Source organism: Pleurodeles waltl, chromosome 4_2, assembly GCF_031143425.1.
Source record: "Pleurodeles waltl isolate 20211129_DDA chromosome 4_2, aPleWal1.hap1.20221129, whole genome shotgun sequence".
NCBI classification, from domain to species: domain Eukaryota; kingdom Metazoa; phylum Chordata; class Amphibia; order Caudata; family Salamandridae; genus Pleurodeles; species Pleurodeles waltl.
In genome coordinates this window covers 408,649,340-408,672,962 of record NC_090443.1, presented here as the reverse complement: position 1 = coordinate 408,672,962, position 23,623 = coordinate 408,649,340, and the positions used below count along the sequence as shown (strand labels likewise).

The 23,623-nt window shown below is 44.3% G+C and overlaps 1 protein-coding gene across 8 annotated transcripts in view; it reads left to right on the top strand.

Annotated features, from left to right (window-relative positions):
* The window catches only part of RABGAP1L (RAB GTPase activating protein 1 like), a 1,234,468-nt gene extending 1,212,116 nt beyond the window's left edge, over positions 1-22,352 (top strand). For all 8 annotated transcript variants that reach the window (XM_069231590.1, XM_069231591.1, XM_069231592.1 and 5 more), the window contains 4 exons: positions 11,329-11,412; positions 11,531-11,602; positions 12,927-13,127; positions 19,874-22,352. In XM_069231590.1, the coding sequence (XP_069087691.1) occupies positions 11,329-11,412; positions 11,531-11,602; positions 12,927-13,127; positions 19,874-20,041 (525 nt within the window). In that variant the 3' untranslated portion in view covers positions 20,042-22,352. The remainder of the gene's footprint in view (positions 1-11,328; positions 11,413-11,530; positions 11,603-12,926; positions 13,128-19,873) is intronic.
* The last annotated feature ends 1,271 nt before the right edge of the window (positions 22,353-23,623 follow it).

Genomic DNA, 23,623 nt, shown 5'->3' with positions numbered 1-23,623 from the left:
TCACCTTCGCTCCATCGCTGACCTCAATTCGGGCCCAAGACCGCCTCTCCCAGCGCAATGTGGGCCGGTAGTGCGGCTGCCATTTCTCACGTAGCGTGGCATATTCCTGGGACCCAAATGGACTTCCATTGACCACCTCGGGGGGGCCCTCAAGGGACCTGGGGGAGAGGTCCACTTGCCATCAGTCTGCAGGATTTTGGCAGGATTCAATTGGGGCCTATGCTGGAGCTCTTCACGGAGCGTCTGCTCTCATCACCATCTTAGCCCCTCTTCCCGATCAACTTTCTTTGTTTAAGTCTCCTATTGTTGATAGGTTCTTTAAAGCCCTTACACATCTCTTTCCTCCATCCCCATTCATTATGCCCCAATAGGATTTGAGTTTAGTTTTGACCTTTCTGATGTGCGCTCCTATCGAGCCTCTCCACAGTTGTCCTTTAAGGCTTCTCACTTTGAAAACTGCCTTCCTTGTGGCCATTACATCTTCCCACAGGGTGAGTGAGCTGCTGGCTCTGTCATCTAAACCGCCCTACCTTTCAATCTATCCTGACAGTGGTGCTTTTCTCTAGGGCCTTATTTGTGCCAAAAGTGTTTACACCCTTTCATTTAGGCCAGTTCATCACCTTGCATACTTTTTACGCACCCCCACATCCATCTACGAAAGAGGAGAGGCTCCACCTCCTGGACCGAAAAAGAGCGTTGGCATTCTACCTTGATCGTACAAGAGTTCCGGGTGGAAGATCAACTCTTTGTCGGTTATGTGAGTGCAAAGAAATGTTGGGCAGTGCAGAAGCAGGCCAACTCCAGATTGATTGAACTCTGCATTAAGATCGCTACTAACTGGTCGAAAAGCAACCACCTGAGGGTTTGTGTGCTTATCCTGCCCTAGCTACAGTCGCAGCCACTTAATCAGCACGTGGAGTTCCAGTCCTTGACACCTGTCAGGCAGCCCCATGGACTACTCTGCACACGTTTTCGAAACACTGTGCCTGTACATTTGGGTCTGTAGGGACAGGTACTTTGCCCGTTCGTTTCAGCAGGACTTTCAAGTATGATCTTGGCTCGCAGACTGTCCTCTGGGGGTGTTATTGCTTGGGTATCCATTCAAAGGAAAGGAATCTGCAAGTAGAAGTCTTTAGCAGATGAACAAGTTACTTATCTTCGGTAACGCCATATCTGGTAGAGACATATTCTAGTTGCAGATTCCTTACCGAACCACCCATCCTCCCTGCTCTGCGAACTGATTTCTAGGGACAGCGACTCTTCCTAAGGGCCTTAGTTTTGAAGTGCCAGTAGTCCGTATTCTTCATGGCTCTGTTCTTCTAACGTGGAAAGTCATGAAAAGAAACTGACATCAGCATGCCAGGGTGGTGTCTATATATGACCCGCAACATCATATCCAGTGTGGGCGATGATGGACGCGGAGCCGATCGATGCCACCTAATGGCACGCAGGGGTACTGCTCAGAAAATTCTCCAGATCCAGTCTGACGCCTGAGGGAAATTCAAAGGTAAGGAATCTGCAACTAGAATATCTCTCTACCAGATAAGGCGTTACCAAAGGTAAGTACATTTTTCGTAAAGATGGGTGTGTGTATATACATTTACTCAGATGTGAATGCACAGCAGCCATCTTGGAATGGATTTTATTATAAGGAATTACTAAGTATTAAGGTATGGCTACACTTGCATCCAGAAGTAAGCATACCCATATGTGACTATCTTTGAATGGTTTGTGGTAATCTATTACAAAAAAACATTAAATACAGGCTGTCCATGAGTGTGCATGGGTGCCTTTTTTAATGCCTTTAAAGCCTGTGTGAAAGCTGCCATTGCCAATATCCCACATGCGAAATGCAGTATAGACATGTGGAAAGCAGCAGCAAGGACCCAGTAGCAGTGTCAAGGGCAGCGGTTCCAAAACACTGGTTCTGATGGATACAACTACCTGTGGATTCTTCACCTAATGAATACTCCCATTCAGAAGTCGTTACCGAAGGTAAGTAACTCGTTCGTTGCGACCCAAAGGTGGGTCGCCAGCCAATTTTTGGGGTTTGTGAAAGTTCCATAAATAAAGATACCTTTGAATTTGTATTTATCTTGTCACATTTGCTGTGCTCCAAAAACAGGTCAAATGACAGGCTATGTCTTCTGACAAATTATTCTTATTGCTTGTTCTTTTAACACATTGATTAGTGTTCACTTTTATTTCTCGGACTGCAAAGTGAGAGGAGTTTTTAAAGTGAACTATGTGGCAATCTTGGCGAAGAACAAGGACCGTGAAAGTAAAGGTTGTAGGATGTCATTTTTGTAGTCCACAACAAAATTAGTATATCTGCAAATTAACTGTGTAAATGAACTGTACACATATTTCAGAATATATTAGAAGTTAAGAAAGGAAAAAAGAAGCACATTTCTTTCTAATTCTGAAGTGAGGTGAAACAAACCTCTGCAAGTATTTTCAAGCAATTCTCCGAGTGCCCCTTCTAGTATTTTTTGCTAATGTATTTTTTACTTGAGAAAGCCATTTCATCTGAAAATGTGTTCACTATAAATGAACATACGCACTCATCTGACTTGTGTATGACTTTAACATGTAATTTGAGAAATATGGCTGTGGCCTAAAGGCCAAAGCTGTTGACCTTGGATATAGCGACAAAAGCAAACAAACACACGGAATGCGTAGTCAATCAAACATTCACCCCCAGTCACAGATCTGGGTTTAATCCATCAATTTGTTTGCTCACCAAGCTACCCCAGTTTGGATCCAGCCATATGCAAATCAGTCTGGACCCTGTTCCCCATGGGAACAGTCCAGTCAAGCCAAAACTGCCAGGCCAGGTCCTCCCTTGACTGGAAACGAGCATCCTGGGATCAGTTTCTGAGTATCACTCTTTATCATCCAGGCTAGCTTGTGGCATAGTGAGTTAGGGTGACAAAAGCAAACACACAAATGATGGACGGAATGTGGAACCAATCAAACATTCACCCCCAGTCACAGATCTGGTTTAATCCATCAGTTATTTTGCTCACCACTCCACCCCAGTTTGGACCCAGCCATATGCAAATCGGCTTTGACCCTGTTCCTCCTGGGACAGGTTTCAGGGTGTCGCCCTTCATCAGCCAGGCTAGCTTGAATCCAGTGGCATAGTGAGCCCGGGACCCACATCTGGGCATACCTGGTGCACTTAGGGCAACAAAATCAATCAAACAAACAAATGATGGACGGAATGCTGAACCAATCAAACATTCACCCCCCCCCCAGTCACTGTTGGATAGGGGAAACCAATTTCAAATCATGGTGTTGACTCTGGGCAAATTACTTAAGCTCCTGTGCTTAAAATTAATCTGACCATATATTTGATATATGCACTACTGCACATAATTTTAACACAAATATGGAAATGAGGCCTTACCCCAATACTCTGCTGCAGAAGAGATTTAAAAATTTTGCCAAAATCATTAGTATCAGCGCCAAGATTTTTCAGAAGCCTTGTGATTTTAGTGGACAGATGCCACAAGTCAGCACCCCACTCTGAAAAGTTTTCCGGCCAGTGGTAGAGGTGGACAGGATCTGAAGAACAGCATGCGCCCATACTTTTTTAATTTAAGAAAAACAGTTCTACTTTTTGTGAAAAGACAAACCTTCCATGGTGGTTAATTCCGACAGTTCAAATGCTTCAGCTAAAACGCAAGGCTCTTGTGCCGTGAATCAGAGGGAGAGGCAGACATCCAAACAAGCTTTCCTACTTTTACTGATGGAATCACCTGAAGCTTTCCGATTACACAGATTTATTTGGTATTGGTCGAAGTGCATAAAAAAAATGCATGAGACCTGTGTTGCTGTGCAAAGACACCGCTTAAATGACAAAAAATGAAAAATTAATGCAAGTTAATCATCGCAAGTTAATCAGTGGGAAATGCACTATCGTACAATATGAAACCTTTTTTAGTTAATGCATTGCAGAGGTTTGTCTCTCTAACCAGACAGCACAGCACTGAATCCTCCCCACCCCCAAATAGAGTATGTGTGAGTTTCCATCATATTGACTAGTATGTCAGTTCCCCATATGACATGACAAGAGTGTGATGATAATGTACTGTCCAATTAGGAAACTGACAGGAATGTAAGTGGAGACAAGGGGACCTTGGCGATTTAAGGGAAAAATGTAAGTTTCATGACTGTCATTGTTTTAAGAATATTGAAATTCCTAGGAATAATAATAAAAAACAGTCCATTTGGTCACAATATATAGTACCAGCTTACACGTACTTGGCATGATTGACTTACATTTAAACTACAAGAGACTAAATGACCCTAGGTACAGGTGAACACCCTTGTGAGGTCATCTGTTTCATTTAAGATCTGACTAGCTCTAGGTTGACCTTATTTCATACATTTTTCAAAAACTTACAATAAGAAGTACAGAAAGAGATAGAGGGGGCTTTTAGTCAGCCCTCTTCAGCCATGTGATGTGCTTTTCTTGGTTTGGCATCGCTTGGATGGGCTACCCATCAAATCCATGTCAATTCATGAATGGTTACTTTGTTCTATTTGTGCTCCCATTAAGTTTTGGTGATAAGGCCAAAGTAGACATTTTTTTCTGATGGATATATCAACCTGTGGATTCCTCACCTCATGAATACTCCCATTGCGCCAGCATTCAACGGAAATCTTCTTCCTAGCTTCTGCACGTCGACGAGGACGTCACAACTGCCCACGCAACGGCGTCTGACGTCATACAGGCAATAAGAGGTCCTCGCCGACGTCAGTTCCCTTTTTTCCATGCCATTCGAAACGGTTATCTTCGAGGGAGCTACTGTTGCTCTATCGACAGTTACAGTTTGTTTTTTGGCGATTTTTACTTTGTGAGGTTACAATGTCGCAAAGGAAGTCAGGATTCAAGCCCTGCAGTGAGTGTGGTGGCAAAATGTCGGTAACGGACCCACATTCTGACTGTTTGTGGTGTCTTAGTTCCGACCATGATGTTGATAAGTGCGATTCTTGTCAACATATGAATCCTAAGGCCCTGAAAGAGCGTGAGGCCAAGCTTTTTCTGGCGAAGTCAAAAAAGAAGGAGAAGAGACATCATCGAAAGTCGTCGTCACCGAAGTCTCATCGGCGTCATCGAGACTCCGGCGTCATCGTCGAGATTCACGGCGCCGGTTGAGTAGGGAGAGGTCTCGGTCGAGGTCTCCATCGGCTCGACGTCGGAAGACTTGGGAAGTCAGTCCCACTGTCACTCCCCAGCCGACGACGCCGTTACCATCTCCAGCTTCACCGACTTCACCCATGTCATCGGGACATCCTCCTTCTGTGTTTGAGGTTCTGCAGCCTCAGATGTTTTCTCCGTCCTTGCAGACGTCGAGACCGGCGTCGGTGTCGCCTTCGAACCAGGCACCCCAGTACCCGGCTTTCCCGGCCCCTGGAGCTGACAGTACCGCATTCCTGAATGCAATGTTTTCCATCTTCCAGCAGATGGCTCCAGGTGGTGGACCGGCTGGTCCTTCGGGCCCTTTGGCCTTCAACATAGGTGCTCCGGCTCCACTTCGACCGGCACCCTTTATGCCCTTTCTCCCCCTAGGGAATGTGGGCTCGGCGCCGGGATCGGCTCCGGTAGCTTCGGCTCCTGAGGCTTCGGCTCCTATGGCTTCAGCTCCTGCGGCTTTGATTTTTCAGCCAGTGACGCCGTCTAGACCTCCTCCGACTCCGTCTTCACACCTTTCGGCTCCTCGTTTGGCGCCGAAGACAACTATGGTGTCTGTAGACCCGGCGTCTGACGGATCCGATGATGGGCGTCATTCTTCGATGTCTGCTGATGCCATGTCGACGCCGAGAATAGAGAAGAGGCTGCACTCGAGGAGGCTTGCTCTCCGCCTCCTTGAAGAACAGGAATACCAGAGGCAAGCCTTGGAGGAAGGGGAGATCGAGGATTCTCGTGAGGGTCTCCTTGGACTTGACACTGCTAGTGGCCTAGATACCTCCCCTGAATGGGACCTGTCATCAACTGGGGAGTACACAGAGGAGGCGGCCACTTTTCATTCTGTTATCAGAAAGGCAGCTGGCTTCCTGGATCTCCCTTTGCCAGTGACTCAAGCCAAACAGAACATATTGACGGAAGTGTTGCACCCTGCCTCTACATCAGCAGAGCCACTTTTGCCATTCAATGAAGCGCTACTGGACCCCATAATGGAAGTTTGGAAGAAGCCGGTGTCTTCTTCAGCCATCAATAGATCTGTGGCTAGGAGGTATCGGGTTGCACCGGCTGACCCAGGTTTTCTTTCCAAGCATCCAACACCTGAAAGCTTGGTGGTCCAGGCTTCCTGCTCAGCAAGGTCTGCTCCTGGGTCTTTTCCAGCTGTACCCTCGGATAGAGACTCCAAGAAGATGGACATGTCATCCAAAAAGGTGTTCTCATCATGTAGCATGGCATTGAAGTCCACCAATGCTACATGCATTTTAGGAAGATACATTTATGCTCTGATGGACGAGATTAAATCAACGTTCCTCAGGAGTTATTAGGCCTGGTATCTGACTCTCAGGCAGCTGCAACTCAGGTTATCCAATCTGGTTTGGATACAACTGACTCGGTTGCTAGGGCAATGGGCACTGCTGTAGTTACGAGGAGGCAGGCCTGGCTTCGTAACTCAGGATTTTCCTCTGATGTGCAGTCGACCCTACTGGACCTTCCTTTTGATGGTGACAAGTTGTTTGGTGCCAAGGCGGATTCGGCCTTAGAAAGGTTCAAAGACAGTAGGGCCACGGCCAAGTCGCTGGGTTTGCAAGCCACTTCTTCTACTTCCTCCAGATTTTTTAGGAGGTTTCGAGGATTTGGTCGTGGTTCCTCCTCCTCCTCCTTTCGAGGGAAATTCCAGCAACCTACCTCTGCTCTCTCCTATAGATCTTTCAGAGGGAGGGGTAGGGTCCGTACCAGGGGAGCAACTCAGCAGCACTCTGCCTCTTCCTCTTCCTCTGGAGGGGTGCAGCAGGGGAAGCAGCCTTAGGCTTCCACCAATTCCAACTCACTCCACTCCTGTAGGGGGGGGAGGTTATTGAATTTTCTCCACAAGTGGGAGGTCATAACATCAGACTCCTGGATTACCAGCATTGTGAGAAAGGGCTATACCCTTCTCTTTCGGGAGTTTCCGCCCCCCATCCCGCCCCGCCCATCTTATTGTTCAGAAGAACACCTCCTGTTGTTAGAACAGGAGGTTCAAGTCCTCCTTTCAAAGGGCGCGGTGGAGTTGGTCCCAGAGCAGGAAAGGGGTCAGGGTTGTTACTCGAGGTACTTCCTGATTCCCAAGAAGGATGGACGGGTGAGACCAATCCTGGACCTAAGGATCTTGAATTGGTTCCTCAAACAGGAAAAGTTCAAGATGCTGACCCTAGCTCAGGTGCTATTGGCGTTGAACAATGGAGATTGGATGGTGTCTGTCGACTTGCAGGATGCTTACTTTCATATCCCGATACTCAAGTCGCACAGGAAGTATCTCCGGTTTGTGGTGGGGTTGCAGCACTATCAGTTTGTGGTCCTTCCGTTTGGTCTTACTTCAGCACCTCGAGTCTTCACTAAGGTGATGTCGGTGGTTGCGGCAGAGCTCAGAAGGAAGGGGATAGCAGTATTTCCTTATCTGGACGACTGGTTGATCAAAGCCAGGTCTCCAGAGCTCGTGTTGCATCACCTACAGTCAACAACCCAGTTGTTGTTCGACCTGGGCTTTTCGGTGAACGTGCCCAAATCTCACCTAGAGCCCTCTCAGCGCCTCCTGTTCATAGGGGCAGTTCTGGATACAACATTGAATCGAGCCTTTCCTCCGCCTCAGCGGATTCAGGACATTTAGGCGTTGGTTCCAATGTTTCAAAGTGGAGCGGTCATTCCAGTCCTCAAGGTCCTACGTCTGCTCGGTCTGTTTGCCTCCTGCATACTGTTGGTCAAGCATGCTCGCTGGCACATGAGGGCTCTTCAGTGGTGCCTCCGAAGGCAGTGGTCTCAACACAAAGGAGATCTCGAAGGCTTGGTGAGGATCTCCAGAGATGCTGCCACGGATTTGAAGTGGTGGATTGCGGACGGCAATCTTTCCCGAGGAAGGCCTTTCTCGCAAGCTCCACCGGTGGCCACAGTAATAACGGATGCTTCCACTCTAAGGTGGGGAGCTCATCTGGGGGACCTGGAAATCAAAGGTCTTTGGTCTCCAGTAGAACAGATGTTTCATATCAATCTGTTGGAGTTACGGGCCGTACGTCTGGCTCTCAAGGCCTTCCTCCCATCCCTTCGCGGTCAGTCGGTTCAGGTCCTAACGGACAATACTACCGCAATGTGGTATATGAACAAACAGGGAGGGGTAGGGTCGTACCTTCTCTACAGAGAAGCTCTTCGGCTATGGTCCTGGGCAAAGGACCATCGGATTTGCTTGATAGCAAATCATCTGGCTGGAGTCTTGAACGTACGTGCAGACAGTCTCAGTCGCCATTTCTCGGCCGATCACGAGTGGCGTCTCCATCCAGATCAAGTCCGTCTAATCTTCCAGATGTGGGGGTTTCCTCGGATAGATCTGTTTGCCACCCGGGAAAACTCGCACTGACCGTTATTCTGCAGTCTCCAGTATCCGGTACAGGGAGCATTGGGGGATGCGTTTCAGAGGACCTGGTGCGACCAGTTGCTTTACGCGTTTCCCCCCATACCCTTGATCCCTCAAGTATTGAGGAAAATACGCCAAGACCGGGCCCAAGTCATCTTAATAGCTCCGGATTGGCCAAGGAGGGTATGGTAAACGGACCTTCTCCAACTCTCACTGTGCCCTCCGCTCCGTCTCCCACTCAGGGCAGACCTCCTCTCGCAGTCGCAGGGGCAGGTTTTACACCCCCACCTCCAGAGCCTGCACCTTCATGCCTGGATATTGAACGGGGCAACCTGAGTTCTTTCTCTCTCCCACCTGATGTAGTGGATGTTATCTTAGCAGCCAGGCGACACTCCACTAAATCTATCTACGCTAATAGGTGGTCTAAATTTGTGGTTTGGTGTGGAGAGAGGCAGATTGATCCCTTACGTGCTCACTTGTCGGATGTTATATCTTTTGCATTGTCTCTAGCACAGAGGGGTTGTGCAGTGGCCACGGTTAAGGGATACTTGTCTGCTCTTTCAGCCTTTATTTGCCTTCCAGACCAACCTTCTTTGTTTAAATCCCCTATAGTACTTAGGTTATTGAAGGGTCTTATGAATAAATTCCCTCCCACTCCTTTCGTTATGCCTCAATGGGATTTGAACTTGGTTCTAACTTTCCTTATGCGGTCCCCTTTTGAGCCTATGCACTCTTGCCCCATGAGATTATTGGTCCTAAAGATGGTCTTTCTGGTTGCAATTACTTCTGCAAGGAGAGTGAGTGAGTTGCAAGCTCTATCTGTAAAACCCCCTTATACATCTTTTTATGGGGATAAGGTGGTGTTGAGGACCAAGGCTGCTTTCCTTCCGAAGGTTGTTTCACCCTTTCATATGTCCCAGACGATTACTCTTTCCACGTTTTATCCTCCACCTCATCCTTCAAAGGAAGAAGAGAGACTTCATCGCTTAGATCCAAAGAGAGTGCTAAGCTTTTATATAGACAGAACAAAGGATTTCAGGCTGGAGGATCAGCTCTTCATCGGGTACGTGGGAAAGAGGAAAGGAAAGGCACACAAGAGAACACTCTCCAGGTGGGTTGTTCTTTGCATTAAAATGTGTTACTCTTTAGCAAAGAAAGAACCCCATGATGGTATAAGAGCTCATTCCACCGGAGCTAAATCGGCCTCTTCGGCCTTGGCTAGGGGTGTTCCTGTGGTTGACATCTGCAAGGCCGCAACTTGGTCGTCCCTTCACACTTTTGCGAAGCATTACTGTTTGGACTCTGAGGTCAGAAGGGACGGCCATTTTGCACGGTCGGTGCTGCAGGATTTCTTGGTTTGAACTTTCAGGCGCCCTCCACCGAGTGCGGTACTGCTTTGGGACTCTATTCATGAGGTGAGGAATCCACAGGTAGTTGTATCCATCAGAAGAACGAGTTACTTACCTTCGGTAACGACTTTTCTGGTGGATACATTAGCTACCTTTGGATTCCTCACGGTCCCACCCGCCTCCCCGTTGCCTGTCTGGTCTAACCAAGTAATTCTTGAGTGTGCTCCTCTTTGTTTTGAGGACTTATATATATTCTATATATATGTTCATATGTATATATATTGCTCATATATTTATTTATTTGTTTAAAAAAAAAAAAGAATTGAGTGGTTAGAATGATGTAATTATTTAGAATATCATTAAATTTTGCAATTTGTTCTTTCATCTCAATGGCCTATTATTCTCAGGCACGTAAAAAAATGTTGGTACTGACGTCGGCGAGGACCTCTTATTGCCTGTATGACGTCAGACGGCGTCGCGTGGGCAGTTGTGACGTCCTCGTCGACGTGCAGAAGCTAGGAAGAAGATTTCCGTCGAATGCTGGCGCAATGGGAATATTCATGAGGTGAGGAATCCACAGGTAGCTAATGTATCCACCAGAAAAGTCGTTACGGAAGGTAAGTAACTCGTTCATACAGTAGATAAAATATGATGTGTTGCTTGTAATCCAGAGTCATTTTGTGTTCTGTTATGTATTGACTTTGCTGACACTATGACAATTTAATTGTTGCTTTGTGGCTTTATTGTTTAGGAAGTGTGTGTGGTTTGTCTTTATGAAAGGCAAAGATATTCACAGTGCTATTCGCTAATCATCTTTTCATGTTCATTTGTTCTAGTTTGCTGTTATGATGAGAAGTTATTAGATATGCAGTCTTTGTTCACGAAGTAAAGATATGCATGCACACATGCTTTTTTTTAAAGATGCAGTGAAAGCCACCCCCCTTATCAAAAATATCAACTAAACATCATTTAATGCCTTTTAATTTTGCAACACAAACTTCATCTTCTGATTCCTTTTTACAACACTCATTTCATTGTACAGCTTAACACTGTTACTGCAGTCTGTTCATCAGAGGCCTCATTCCCAGCTTAGTCCTGTAGTGCAAGATTTTGCTTCATTATGGGAGTTTTCTTTTAGGACTACAGGGAGCAACACACACAAAGCTGACCAATTATTACCAAACGCTTCCCCTTAAAAAAAAAAAAAAAGGCTATACTTTTTGGCTTTACTGGTGCTTGTTAACTGTGGCAAATTATTGGTATCTTTTTTCTGAGATGCAAATAAGTTTTTTAGAGTAGTCATTAAATCCCTTCTGGTATCCTATAGCTGACCTCCACTATGATTAATTGACCTTAAGTTACCAAATTTTCTAGGAATTAAACTTTCTATTTTTCCCACACAGCTGAAGGAAGTTTTCCGGAAACAGTTGGAAAAGGCAGAATTAGAAATCAAGAAGACCACAGCAATTATTGCAGAATATAAACAGGTGAGGCTGCTGCATTTGTCCAAAGAGGCCTGGAAAGTGGCAACTAATATTTGAAAGTGACAGTTTAGTGTACCTGATTCGCCAAGCAGTATGAACATTTTGTGTTTCTCTCTATTAGATTTGTTCACAGTTGAGCACCAGGCTGGAGAAGCAGCAGACGGCTAACAAGGAAGAGTTGGAGATGGTGAAGGTATGCTCGGAAGAATGTAGCATGGAGGGTGACAGGCAGTAGCCTGCAGGAGTGTGCTACATTTGTTGTCTTGAGTTTTAGGGGTTGTTTAGCACAGGCTCAATTTGATATTCTCGTCTGGGGATGCACCCAAATATCCAAGCTACACAGGCCTGCACAGGCACTTCCTTGAGCATGAGAGATTATACTTTGTTAGATTGGAGGTCAGGAACTCCTAAATGTTTACACAGTGCAAAGTGGACCACATAAAATGGACCCTGGAACCAGAGCATCTCAACCCAGAATTTACAAACTAAGCACATTTGTGATGGTAAGCTTCAAACTGCTGAGGAAAATATCATAATATACCTAAATTGTGAGGGTCGTATCTCCAGCAACAGTGACTTCTGCCCTGTAAGGACCCAATACTAAAATCCCAGCACATTAGATCATATGTCTGTTGCTCTATAGGTGTTTCCACTGTTAACACCCTGACATCCTAGGTCAGTTATCGGCTGTTATGTAGGTGTTTTCAGCACTAACATCCCCACAATTTAGGTGAGTTAGCTGCTGCTCTGAAGGCATTTCCAGCACTAATACCCTCACATCTTAGATCAGCTGTCTACTGCACTGTCCCCAGCTAACATCCCCACCTTGTAGACCAATTGTCTGGTGGTCTGTATGCTAGATTAGTTGCCTTTTGCTCTGGGCATTTCTGGTGCGGACAGTCCCTCATCCTTGCTCCTCTGCAGGAGTTTGCAGCATTAGCACCCCCACATGTTAAATCTTCTTTCTGCAGCTCCTCAAACATTTTCTGCGATTACGCCAGGACCTCATAGGTTGTTTGGAGTTCTAGAACTCTTCACAGCAATGCTTTTCCCACATCTTAGTCTGCTCATCTTTAGTTCTGTGGGAGTTCCCAGCAAATGTATACTCACATTTAAGTTACATATAAGTTACATCCGTAGTGCTACAGGTGGACACAGCAATAGAATCTTCAGATCTTTGTAAGTGGTTGTCAGCTCTGTGTCCGGCAACAGTGCCTAGCCACTCCATTTTAGGCCAGGTGTCTGTGTCTCGAATGTTACCATCTGAGCTCTCTTTGGCCATTTAAAATATTTTTCTCAGTTATACATGTTCAACCTTCACACATTGTTGCAGATACTTCGGGGTTTGTGTGTGCTACATATGTTGTATAAGTATAATGCATGATTGTGTCCCCCTGCAGGCTGGTCCTGAACTGCTTTTAAAATCCATTTAAAAATGTATTAAAAAAATGTTGGTTTGTTCTTTAGATGTAAGATTAACTTGAGCTTTGCTTACTTGATTCGGTCTTCCCTCACAGAGCAAAGTGATGTCCTGCACACACTGCAGCGAGATCTTCAGTAAAGAAGGAACACTACGCCCCTGTGTTTTGGGGAAAGACCCGCTTAGTGCTGAAGCATCAGACGATGAGAAGGTCCTACTGGAAAAGCACCTGAGGCAGATGGAGCTGGAGCTGGCACAGACCAAATTGCAGTTGGTGGAGGCCAAGTGCAAAATCCAGGTACAGTGGCAAAGCCTCTGCTTGGCGCTTTCCACCCAAGTAGACTGTTGGGTGGCAGTATGCCGATGGTCTTCTCTGCTTAAGGACTGTTCCATAACCCAGGACAGTGGCACAGCTTTTTCGTTGTAAGCTAGACTCAGGTTCTTGACATCCAAGAAGACCTATATGACATGGAGCCAGCTGTATCTCCTTTGCTGGAGCCCAGCTCCAAGCTCCAGTTATGATGACATGACTTTTGCTACATCCACTCTAGTCAGACACTTTGCACCAGGTGTTGTTGTTGAGTGAAAGGGAAGCCGAACCTGCCATCTGTAGTTTAAAAGATCGCTCATGCTGGGTTGGACTTTGGAGGCAATGGGATGTCTGTGATGGTGGAGACTTGTTTCATCATATGATGAGGAAGAAGACTTCAGGCTAAGAACACAGTCATGTTTGCTAAGTCAGTGGAGGCTGGAGGTGTGATGTGACTTGGAAGGGAATGGGTGTATTGCAGCAATGACTTTCATGTTAATGGAGGCTTCAATGTTGGTGCCAGAGAGAAGACTAAAGCACCAAGGAGGCTTAGGTTCTACGATTGTGGTGGTGGCAAATGAAATCCAGGTAGAAAGGTATAAGAGACTGGGGTATTAGTTGAGGTTGTGAGAACCCACCTCAAATAATAATCACAATCCTGGTCAGGGTGAATCACAAAAGTCACTAAATAAACTTGTGCTTAACCGTCTTGTAGCTTGGCAGTCAGGCTTAACTTAAAGGCATTGTGTAAATTATTTATGAAGTACTAACAGTAACAAAGTTGAAATGCAAAACAATAAACAAATCCCAAAATGAATTAGAAAAATAAAGTATAATTTAATAAACAAAATGACAACAATCCAATAAGAGGAACAGGATATATGAATTTGTAAATGTTTAAGTAAAAACTGTGGCAAGAAGCACAAAGAGGCAATAATAGTCAATGGTCATGGTATAACAGGACCTAAACAAAATTTGAAACTGACCATGAGGGAGCACAGGTCAGATACACCAACTGGAACTGTCCTGGTCAAAGACTTTACCTTCTGATTTTAGTCCTGTAAATCCTAATCCACCACATGAGTACACTTGTAAAGCCTCTCAGGGCGGCACTTAGAGACTCAGAGGGTGGCAGGTAGAGGCCACAGCAGTTTCCAGTCCTGATCAGCTAGACAGTTCCAGAAAAAGGCCTCTTGCTGCTTGTTGTGTCCCTGTAGCTCTAACAGGAAGTCAGCCATATGATATTTGAAGTCCACTTCTTGTCCAGGTTCAGGAGGGCGTGCAGGTCCAGCTACCAGGTCTCTTCTCAGGTGACAGATAGCAGAGCAGTCCTCCTTTTGTTCTTCTCAGGTCCAGAGAACGTTGGGTCCTGAGGGTGCCAGTTTCATACTTAGTGCCAGTGTGAGGGTGGGGGACAAACACTTGTCTACCCCGTAAACCAGTTCTGGTATGTTCTTCCATGGGTGTAGCTCCAGCCTAGCTTGTGAAACAAAAGGAAGGGACAGGTTGGGTGTTAGTTTCCTTTGCGCGTGCTGGGGCAGATCCCTTTGAAGTGTAATTAGGGCAGGGCATAGGTCCTCCACAGCCATCCTGTCAAAGACCCACTCCCTTCTACACCCAGGCCTTTTGCCTACTGTCTGGGCCCAATACACATTTACCAGTGTGGGAGCAATCAATAGCCTTGGGGCTGCAGGCCACCCACCTCCAAGCTTAGGCAGGGAAATTATATTTTTGTAAGAAGTGCACTTCTAAAATATTAATTTAAAATTCAACTTTACCATTAACGAGCATTTTAAATTACCATTAAAATGAGTGAAAGAAGTATTCATTTAGCTTCTTCCAAACTGAATTTATTGCTTATTATATTATTATGGTTGTTAGAAATTGGATCTCTAGTTAGCAGTGGTTTGCACCCTGTCCAAGTAGGGACCCTCACTCTAGTCAGGGTAAGGAAGCCACACAGCTAAGATAACCCCTGCTCATCCCCTTAGTAGCTTGACTCAAGCAGTCAGGCTTATCCCAGAATCATTGTGTGAAGTATTTGTACAACGCACAGTAACACAGTGAAAACACCACAAAAGTACTCCACACCACTTTTTAAGAATAACCAATATTTATCTGAGTACAACAAGACAAAAACAACATAAATCCAACATACACAAGTAAAGATCTCACTTTTTAAATGTTTAAATGAGTCTAAGTCCCTAGGAATCATCGGTTGCATATTTTTAGCACAAAGTCCCTGGGATGCGTAAAAAATAAAGCTGATGCGGGCTGCAGGGGAGGTGAGGTATTGAAAAAGCAAAGCGGTGCATCGGTTCCTTACTGCGCAGGGAAGGTGATGCCTCCATTCTTTCCTTGCAGGTGAGATGATACATCAGTTCTTTACTGGCAGGGGAGGTGATGTATTGATTATTTCCTCACAGGAAAGGCAATGCATTGATTTTCGTACATGTAGCCTCAGTCTCTTACTGTGGTGCAGGGTCAATGAGAAATTGATGCCAAAGGATGATGCCTGGAAAATCCAGACTCTCTGTGATGATGGAACCGCAGTGCAACAGGTGCTGCATTGATTCTTCAACCGCAAGACAGGCACTGTGTCAATTCTTCCGGCATTGCATGAATATTGCAGCCGTATCGTGTTGGTGCATGGATTTTCTCCTTCAGGTCACCAGCTTGTGCTTCCAGGGGCCCAGAGACTGAAGCTGGCATCATGTGGCAAGTCGGCACTCTCGGCAGAAGAGCCCAGGCACTGGCAGATGATGTCTTAGATGTCCCTGAGACTTCTTAACAGGAGGCAAGCTCAGTTCGAGCCATTGGAGAGCCTTGAAAAGCAGGATGTAGAAAGCAAAGTCCAGTCCTTTCACTCCCAGGACAGAAGCAGCAAGCAGCAGGCCACCACAACAAAGCAACAGGCAGAGTGGCAGTCCTTCCTACAGCATCCAGCTGGTCTTGCTAGCAGAATGTGTTCAGTCCAGAAGTGTTCTTACTTTGTGGGATTAGAGGTCCAGTACTTAAAACCATTTCTATCTTTGAAATAGCCAAACTTCAAATAGAAATTTTTGTAGTGCACAAGACAATGCCTTTTCCTGTCCTTGCCCCAGACACACTCTAGGGGGTTAGGGACTGCTTTCTGTGAGTACAGGCACAGCCCTAGTCTGGTGCAAGTGTCAGCTCCTCCCACCACTATAGCTCAGGAAGACCCATCAGAAAATGCAAGGCACACCTCAGCTCCCTTTGTGTGACTGTCTAGAGTGAATTCACAAACAGCCCAACTGTCATCCGACGTGTATTCCACAGAGAGGCAGAGACACTGAATGGTTAAGCAAGAAAATGCCCACTTTCTAAAAGTGGCATTTTCAAACTTACAATTTAAAAAACAACTTCACCAAAAGATGTATTTTTAAATTTAGAGTTCAGAGACCCCAAACTCCACATATCTGTCTCTACTCCCAGTGGGAAACTACACTTAAAAGATATTTCAAGGCAATCCCCATTTTAACCAATGTGAGAGATAGTCCTTGCCATAGTTAAAAACAAATTTAGCAGTATTTCACTATCGGGACATGTAAAACACACCATTGTATGTCCCACCTTTTAAATACACTGCTCCCTGCCCATGGTGCTGTCTTGGTCCTTTTTTAATTCTTTTTTTTTTTTACATGTAGTAAAAGGGAAGGTTTGGGTCTGGCAGGTGGATGCACTTGCCAGGTCGAATGGCAGTTCAAAACTGCTTACCCAAACACTGCAGTGGCAGATCTCAGACATGTTTACAGGGCTACTTATGTGGTGGCACAATCAGGGCTGCAGGCTCACTAGTAGTATTTGACTTTCAGTCCCTGAGCACACATAATGCACTTTGCTAGGGACTTACTGGTTAATCGAATATGCCAATCATGGATAAACCAATCACCAATACAATTTAGACTGGGAGCACTTGCATTTTAGCACTGGTCAGCAGTGTCCTGAAGCCAGTAAAAACAAAATTCAGCACACAGTCAAAAACAGGAGGTCAGAGGCAAAACATTTGGGGATAACCCAGCAAAAATGGCCATTTTCAACAATGGTAAACTAGTGTTAATCTATGGGAGGTTAACCTTGCGCAGTGAAAAATACCTTTGGGTTATAGTTTTTCACTACCAGGACAGGTAAAACCTTAAAGAAGCATGTCCTGCTTTTTAAATACCACTCTGCACCCTACCCTACGAGCATTTATGGTGTACTTTAAGTATGGCTTAATAGTAAAAAAAGGTTTAGGCCTGCCAAAGGTTTATTTTGCCAGGCCACAATGACAGGCTTGATACATGATTTAGGGAGCTACTTTAGTCAGCTGCACAACGAGTGCTGCAGCCCACTAGTAGCATTTAATTTACAGGCCCTTGGTACAAATAGTGCCATACACTAGTGACTTGTAAATAAATTAAATTAAATGTGCCAATCATGCATATACCAATTTTACCATGTTTAAAGGGATGAGCGCACACTTTACTACTGTTTAGCAGGGGTAACATGCACTGAGTCCTACGGCCAACAAAAAAACAGGTTCTTGCTGTAAGAACAAATTCTGGGTGCAGGGAGTCAAGCAAGTTTCAACCGTGTTGCACATCAGTCTCACTGCTGTACACCATGGCTTAAAAAAAAAAAATGACAAAAAAAAAAAGAGCACTTTTATTTGCCTTTTTCAATGTTTTTACGCCATTTTGCACATGCTGCTGTGCAGCATGGTTGAAAGTATGACACGCCCAGAGTTGGCCGTGTCATACTACTTTTTTAAAATTTACTTTTAAACAGGCTGCACGGCATTCCCACTGCTGTACAACTTGGGTTAACATTAACAAACCAATAAATCTTGCATAGGCGAGATCTGTAGGATGTACAATGCTTATTCATCTGGTGCATGCTTGTGGCCATATGGGGAATGCTCTGTAAGACCGCTGCCTTCAAGGCTTTAAATTAGCACTGGCATTTATGTAACTTCGACACAAGGCATATAACACCTATATAATAGTGTAACGATGGAGTACCAAACCCAACTTCTAGAAATCATTGAGGAGCAGGATGCAGCACAAGAAGTCATTAAAATATGCCTCTATGGAGCCAGTACCAGCAATGGATGTAGCAGGCTGCAACATAATGGGCTGCACCTTAGGGTTGCAGAGCACTTTCTGGTATGAAGTATGATGTTGCTGAGCAGCTTCAGGTGATATGGAGGTCATGTTTAAGAGATCCGTCAAATGTGAACTCTAGAGATTTGATCCATTCACAGTCTTAAAGGTCATTTAAGACTTGTAGCAATTCTATCTAAAACTGCTCGGTGATTGGAGAAGGAACTCAGTCCTCATATACAAAAATGTTTACAGTTGTAAAGGCTCAGGATTTGTGAAATCTGAGCTTTTGCGTACACAAAATGGCGTTTTTGTATTCACAAAAACAGAGATTGCAGCTGGGTAACATGTTACTAAATCACAGTTTGGGTTTGCAAATACAAAAAAAACATTATTTGGAAAGGACATGTTAAGGGTGTCCCTTCCAGATATTGATTCCTTAAGCACTGTGTATTAATATTTTGCAACCAAAATCTGGTCGCATAATATTCATATTTTACCACCTCCTCAAAGCAGTTGCTAAGCCATTTGCAAACGAGCAGGGGTCCCATCAAGAAACCCCCATCACCTTTGTGAATGTGGATAGCAACATCTTTTTGGGAGCAGCCTATTACTAAAAATAAAATGGTTTTAAAACTTCTCCTTTTTTAAAAATGTATCCCATTTTCCTGTTTGGAAAAAGGCCTGTATTTGAAAAATTATTTTATTTAAAAGCAATCACAAACATGATGGTCTGCTGACTACACTTATGACTAGGCAGTGGTACTGGGTCGCAAATTGCAAAATAATGAAGTAGGCTGAATTGCCTCCTTGTTTTAATACATAGGTTGGTTTACAAAATAAATGTATTTGGTAGAAACTGGTGCACAACTTGTGACTTCTTCTACTGAATCCCTTATTACACATTCCAGATAAGCAATTGTGAATCAGTATGTCTCAGTTCACAATTTCTTATTTGGGATATTAGTACGTGAAGCCCTCAAAGTTTTGTAGCTTACATTTGACTGCTTTAGCAAAGTGTACAAAAGGTAAGAAAGGGGTTCCATGTTCTACAGTGGGTGTGACTTCTCAGGATTGAGATACATCACGGCTGTGTGAGGCGAGAACCTCTGGATTAGGAGGTTTTGGGTGTCAGTATTGACGTGCACTGAGTAAGTGCATGTGAATCTAAACAGCAGGGTGTACTGGAATTGTAGGGTGGCTGCTTATGACGGTTAATTGAGGTGTTTTGGTGGTGTGTGTGTGTGTGTGTAGGCTTGTCTGTCATAAGAGTTGCTGACTAGGAGAGCAGGCTTTAGGTCATGGTTGAGATCTATTGTTGAAGCTGTGGGAGGAGAGCAGACTGTATTGGGGGTGTATGTGTCCCACTCTGAAACAGTATGTTGATGCTACCTGTCATTTTAGAAGTGCTTTGGGAGATACTTCTCAAGTCTTTTTGTTAGAATGGCCTAGATAGTTATGGGCTACTATTGAGGTGCATTAGGAGAGCTACATATGATACTCTAGTACGCAAGCACCAGTAAGTGGTGCAGCTCAGGAATGAGGTGTACAACATCAATCAGGGTTGTGTATACATATCCCACAGATGATTGTAACCATCTGATTTTGCTTTATCTTGTTCATCTGCAGGAGTTGGAACACCAGAGAGGAGCCCTGATGAACGAAATCCAGGCTGCCAAAAACTCCTGGTTCAGCAAAACCCTGAACTCTATCAAAACAGCCACAACTGCACCACCTGCATCACCCCCGATGCAGCCCGTGGCCCAGACCTCGCAACCAGCCAAAGAAAGCACATAGTCTGATGTGGAAAAAATAAGACATAGACACTTAAGACGCAACATCATAAATCCGCCCAGGAGCTGCAGAGGTCATCCCATGCTCCTCTGTAAGAACTCTTCAACACTCCTCCATTAAAGAAAGGAAGCCGGACTTTCAGCATTATTCAAGTGTCTTGAGAAAGGGCCCCACAGCCATTTCAACTCTCTTGTTCCTCTGCCCACAGGAGTTTCTCCATTATTGCTTATTCATAACTGCCACTTTTTTTAACTCATTGCTTTAATTTAGAACCTTAGTTGTTATGCCACACAGAAACAATACAAAACAATTGTTATAATCAGAGTTTTTTTTATTACTACCCACAACTTTATTATGCATTTAAAATATTACATTGCCTAGTTGCCATAAAAGACTTTTGGATAGGGGTGCTAGAGAATCATGGAGCAACCAAGGTAATGTGTTGATCATAGAAAGAAGGTGAACTGACCTGTGGCCTGATTTGTCTTGGAAGCCTTTTGATAATTATAGCTGGCAGTCTGTCCCCAGTGTCATCTTTGGAAAGAGTGCTTCACTGAAGTGAGTTCCCTTCCTTCCCTTCTGGGCAGCCCACACTCCCTAATTTAATTTGCCACTTTTTTCTTTGAAGTTTTATTATTCTTACTCCCAGTAAAATAAGTGAGTATCTATGTAGATAAAGCCTACATCTCCCATGCTGTTGTCTGACCCCCACAAATTATAAACTTTGAAAATACTAGAGGGGCCTGCCACGCCAGCAGTTTATAAGCACAGCATCGCAACAATAAAGCACTGACAGAACACTGATTTATGTTTCGTGTCCCAGAGTTCTGCAACCACTTAGTGGTTTCTGTGCATGGAGGTGACTGTCTCATGTCCCCCTTCCAATTACAAGGCACCAAAATGATTGTGGGTGAAAATGAGAGTACAGAGGTCTCCTGTAGATTCAACACTGTGTTGTGAGTGGTCTTGTGTAGGGAAAGTGTATTTCTACTGCCTTGCCCTTCAGGAGAGTTGGTGGCACTGCCATTGTCTATGGAGTGATGCGCTGAATGATATTAACACAAACAGAAACACAAAAAAGGTGAATATAATAGCACAGAAATAATACAGTTGTTGTGAAGCGATCCATCAAGTAGGAGCGCTTTACTTCAACAAAGAGGGTGCCCTTTTCCATCATGCAGGATAACAGGAAGAGGAACACCGCTTTATCTCTGGTACAAGGAAGCTTGAAGAGACTGCAGTTCTCCCAATGTCAGATGTATTGGAATCATAATGTAGTCCATGCTGTGAGTGGCATATGTCCTAAGTACATGCTTCTGTGGATCCCGGTTCCTTGTTATCTTTCCTCTTGCATGAAAGTTGCCAGAGACCCCTATCATTGATAAGGTGAGCTCAAAGTGAAGTAATGCATTGTGAGTAGCTTCACAGTACGAGACCGTGTCGGTTTGCATTGTGGATCTGATGTTGACATATTCATGATGGGTATTATGTAAGCACCCTCCCCTCATATAGCTCTAGGACTGTTGAAAAGGGCTTCTACTTGGAATATGTTGCAATCCTAATGCATCATTCATCCACCAAGCCATGGTGTGGCATGTTAACAAGGTCACCAAGCAAGCTCCACTTTTGCTCCCAACACATGAGTATCCCCACTCCATTTGCCAGAACAGCCACATTCTCTCCTCACACTGCACGATGGTGACAGAATGTTAAGTTAGTTCAAATCTAAGGGGTCTTATGTGTTAAGGTGTGAAGACATCAACTGCGTTTTGCTTTGGTCAAGGTGTACCATAGTGGTGCAGGGAGCAATGAGCCATCCTACCGTTCACCACTGAATCCTTTATTGACACTTATTGTAACTATTAAATATTCATAGAAATGCACATATTTGGTGCCCAAAGAGCCAAATGAACAACTTTTGTTTACAACCTGGTAAAGTTATTTGTGATGAAAAGGTGATCATCGCTGTACAGACCTCTGGAGACAGAGGAATATGGGAAGTGGGAGGGCCTAATTTTTCCGTTCGTCGTTTTGACCAAACCAGCAGACGTTTATTTTAAAGAAATGATTCATAAAGTGTAAAAATGTTGCTTAAAATAGATGGGATTTAATATTTTTTGTTTTAAAATTATATTTAAATTGTCTAACACGTGTTGCACAGTGATGCTACGGTGACATCATCTTGTTGTGGGGCAGGCGAGGAAAGTACTCTGTTTCTTGAAATGTACCACCTGGTGAAGAGTGACAAAGCCCTAGACTTTAGAATGGAACCTAAAAGCATTGAAATATCCTGTATAATAAATATATATGTTTACTTGTGTCTCTGCCATTAATTGTCGTTGAGGTACATTTTGGAAAAGCTGCTACCCTACAAAGGGAATTAATCAAAGATGATGTGCAGATTTGTGGCTCGTAGCACTGACTTAGCACAATAAACGATTTCTGAAGCTGCGGCCGTGTTATGGTGGGGATTGTCAAGAACACCAGTGGTACACATCTGCCGTGGAGATCCAGGAGGTGGAATGGGTGTTGATCCCGCAACACTGGTTGATCATCCATCAAATGACAGATTACCATAACTGAAATTGTACAAAAAAAGATTACATCCACATTGTGGAACAGCCTGTTTAGTATATTTTTTAAATATATGTTTGCCATTTGATTTTAGATAACGCTATGGTATGGGGTATTTCACCGGTGCATAGCTTTTCCCTGCTTCCATTGCGGGTATGCACCACAAAGAAGACCTGTCTTTTTTTTTTTTGCCATTGCTTTTATATCTTACTCTGCATAGTTGCACTGTGTGTCTAACCCTTCCCATGGCCAATTTGACATTGTACAAATGAGAGCACAAGAATATAGAAAGGCAAGAGGTGTCAACATGAGACAGTGCTGCAGCAGCTTTCAGGGCAAGGTTCTCCTTCATAAGACTTCAACCATTTACACTTTAGTGTGATGTTGTTGCATCTACCTTGCGAGAACAACTAGATACTGGGCATTCAGTCACTGTGGTAATTAGGATACACATGTTCTTGCCTGTTTTTTTTGTTAGTATTCAGCCTTTTCAGCACGTTTGCCTTTAATACATGGGATGATGGTTTGCAGGGTGTTGGCCATATGCTTTAAATATAAGGAGGTGTTTTTTTTTTCTTTTCATACTCTCTTGTCCTAGTTATAGCTGTTTTCCCTAGTATTGGGGTTTCTTTCATAGATTCACATGCTTGAATCAGTCCCTGTTGTTGAAGAGGGAGCCCCACGTATCATAGTAAGCTGTATATGTCAGCATAATAGGCTATAAAGGAAATACAAAGTTCAGCTTAATAGCCTATCTATGTCCTTTTTAAAAAAAAAAAAAAACGAGCAAAGTTGAACAATGACCATTCAGGGGACAATACCTTTTATAACACTCCCAACAGGGGCATCTTCCCTCAGATTTTCTACCGCATGTTGTGTGACAGGGACTCAGTTTTCTTCACGGTTTCTACTAGAATACTTCCAGTTGTGTTCCAGTATGTCAAAAGTGATTACAAAAAATGATTATTTCGGCCTTGTCGCACCTGTGGCAAGAAGAAGCTGTATTCAGAG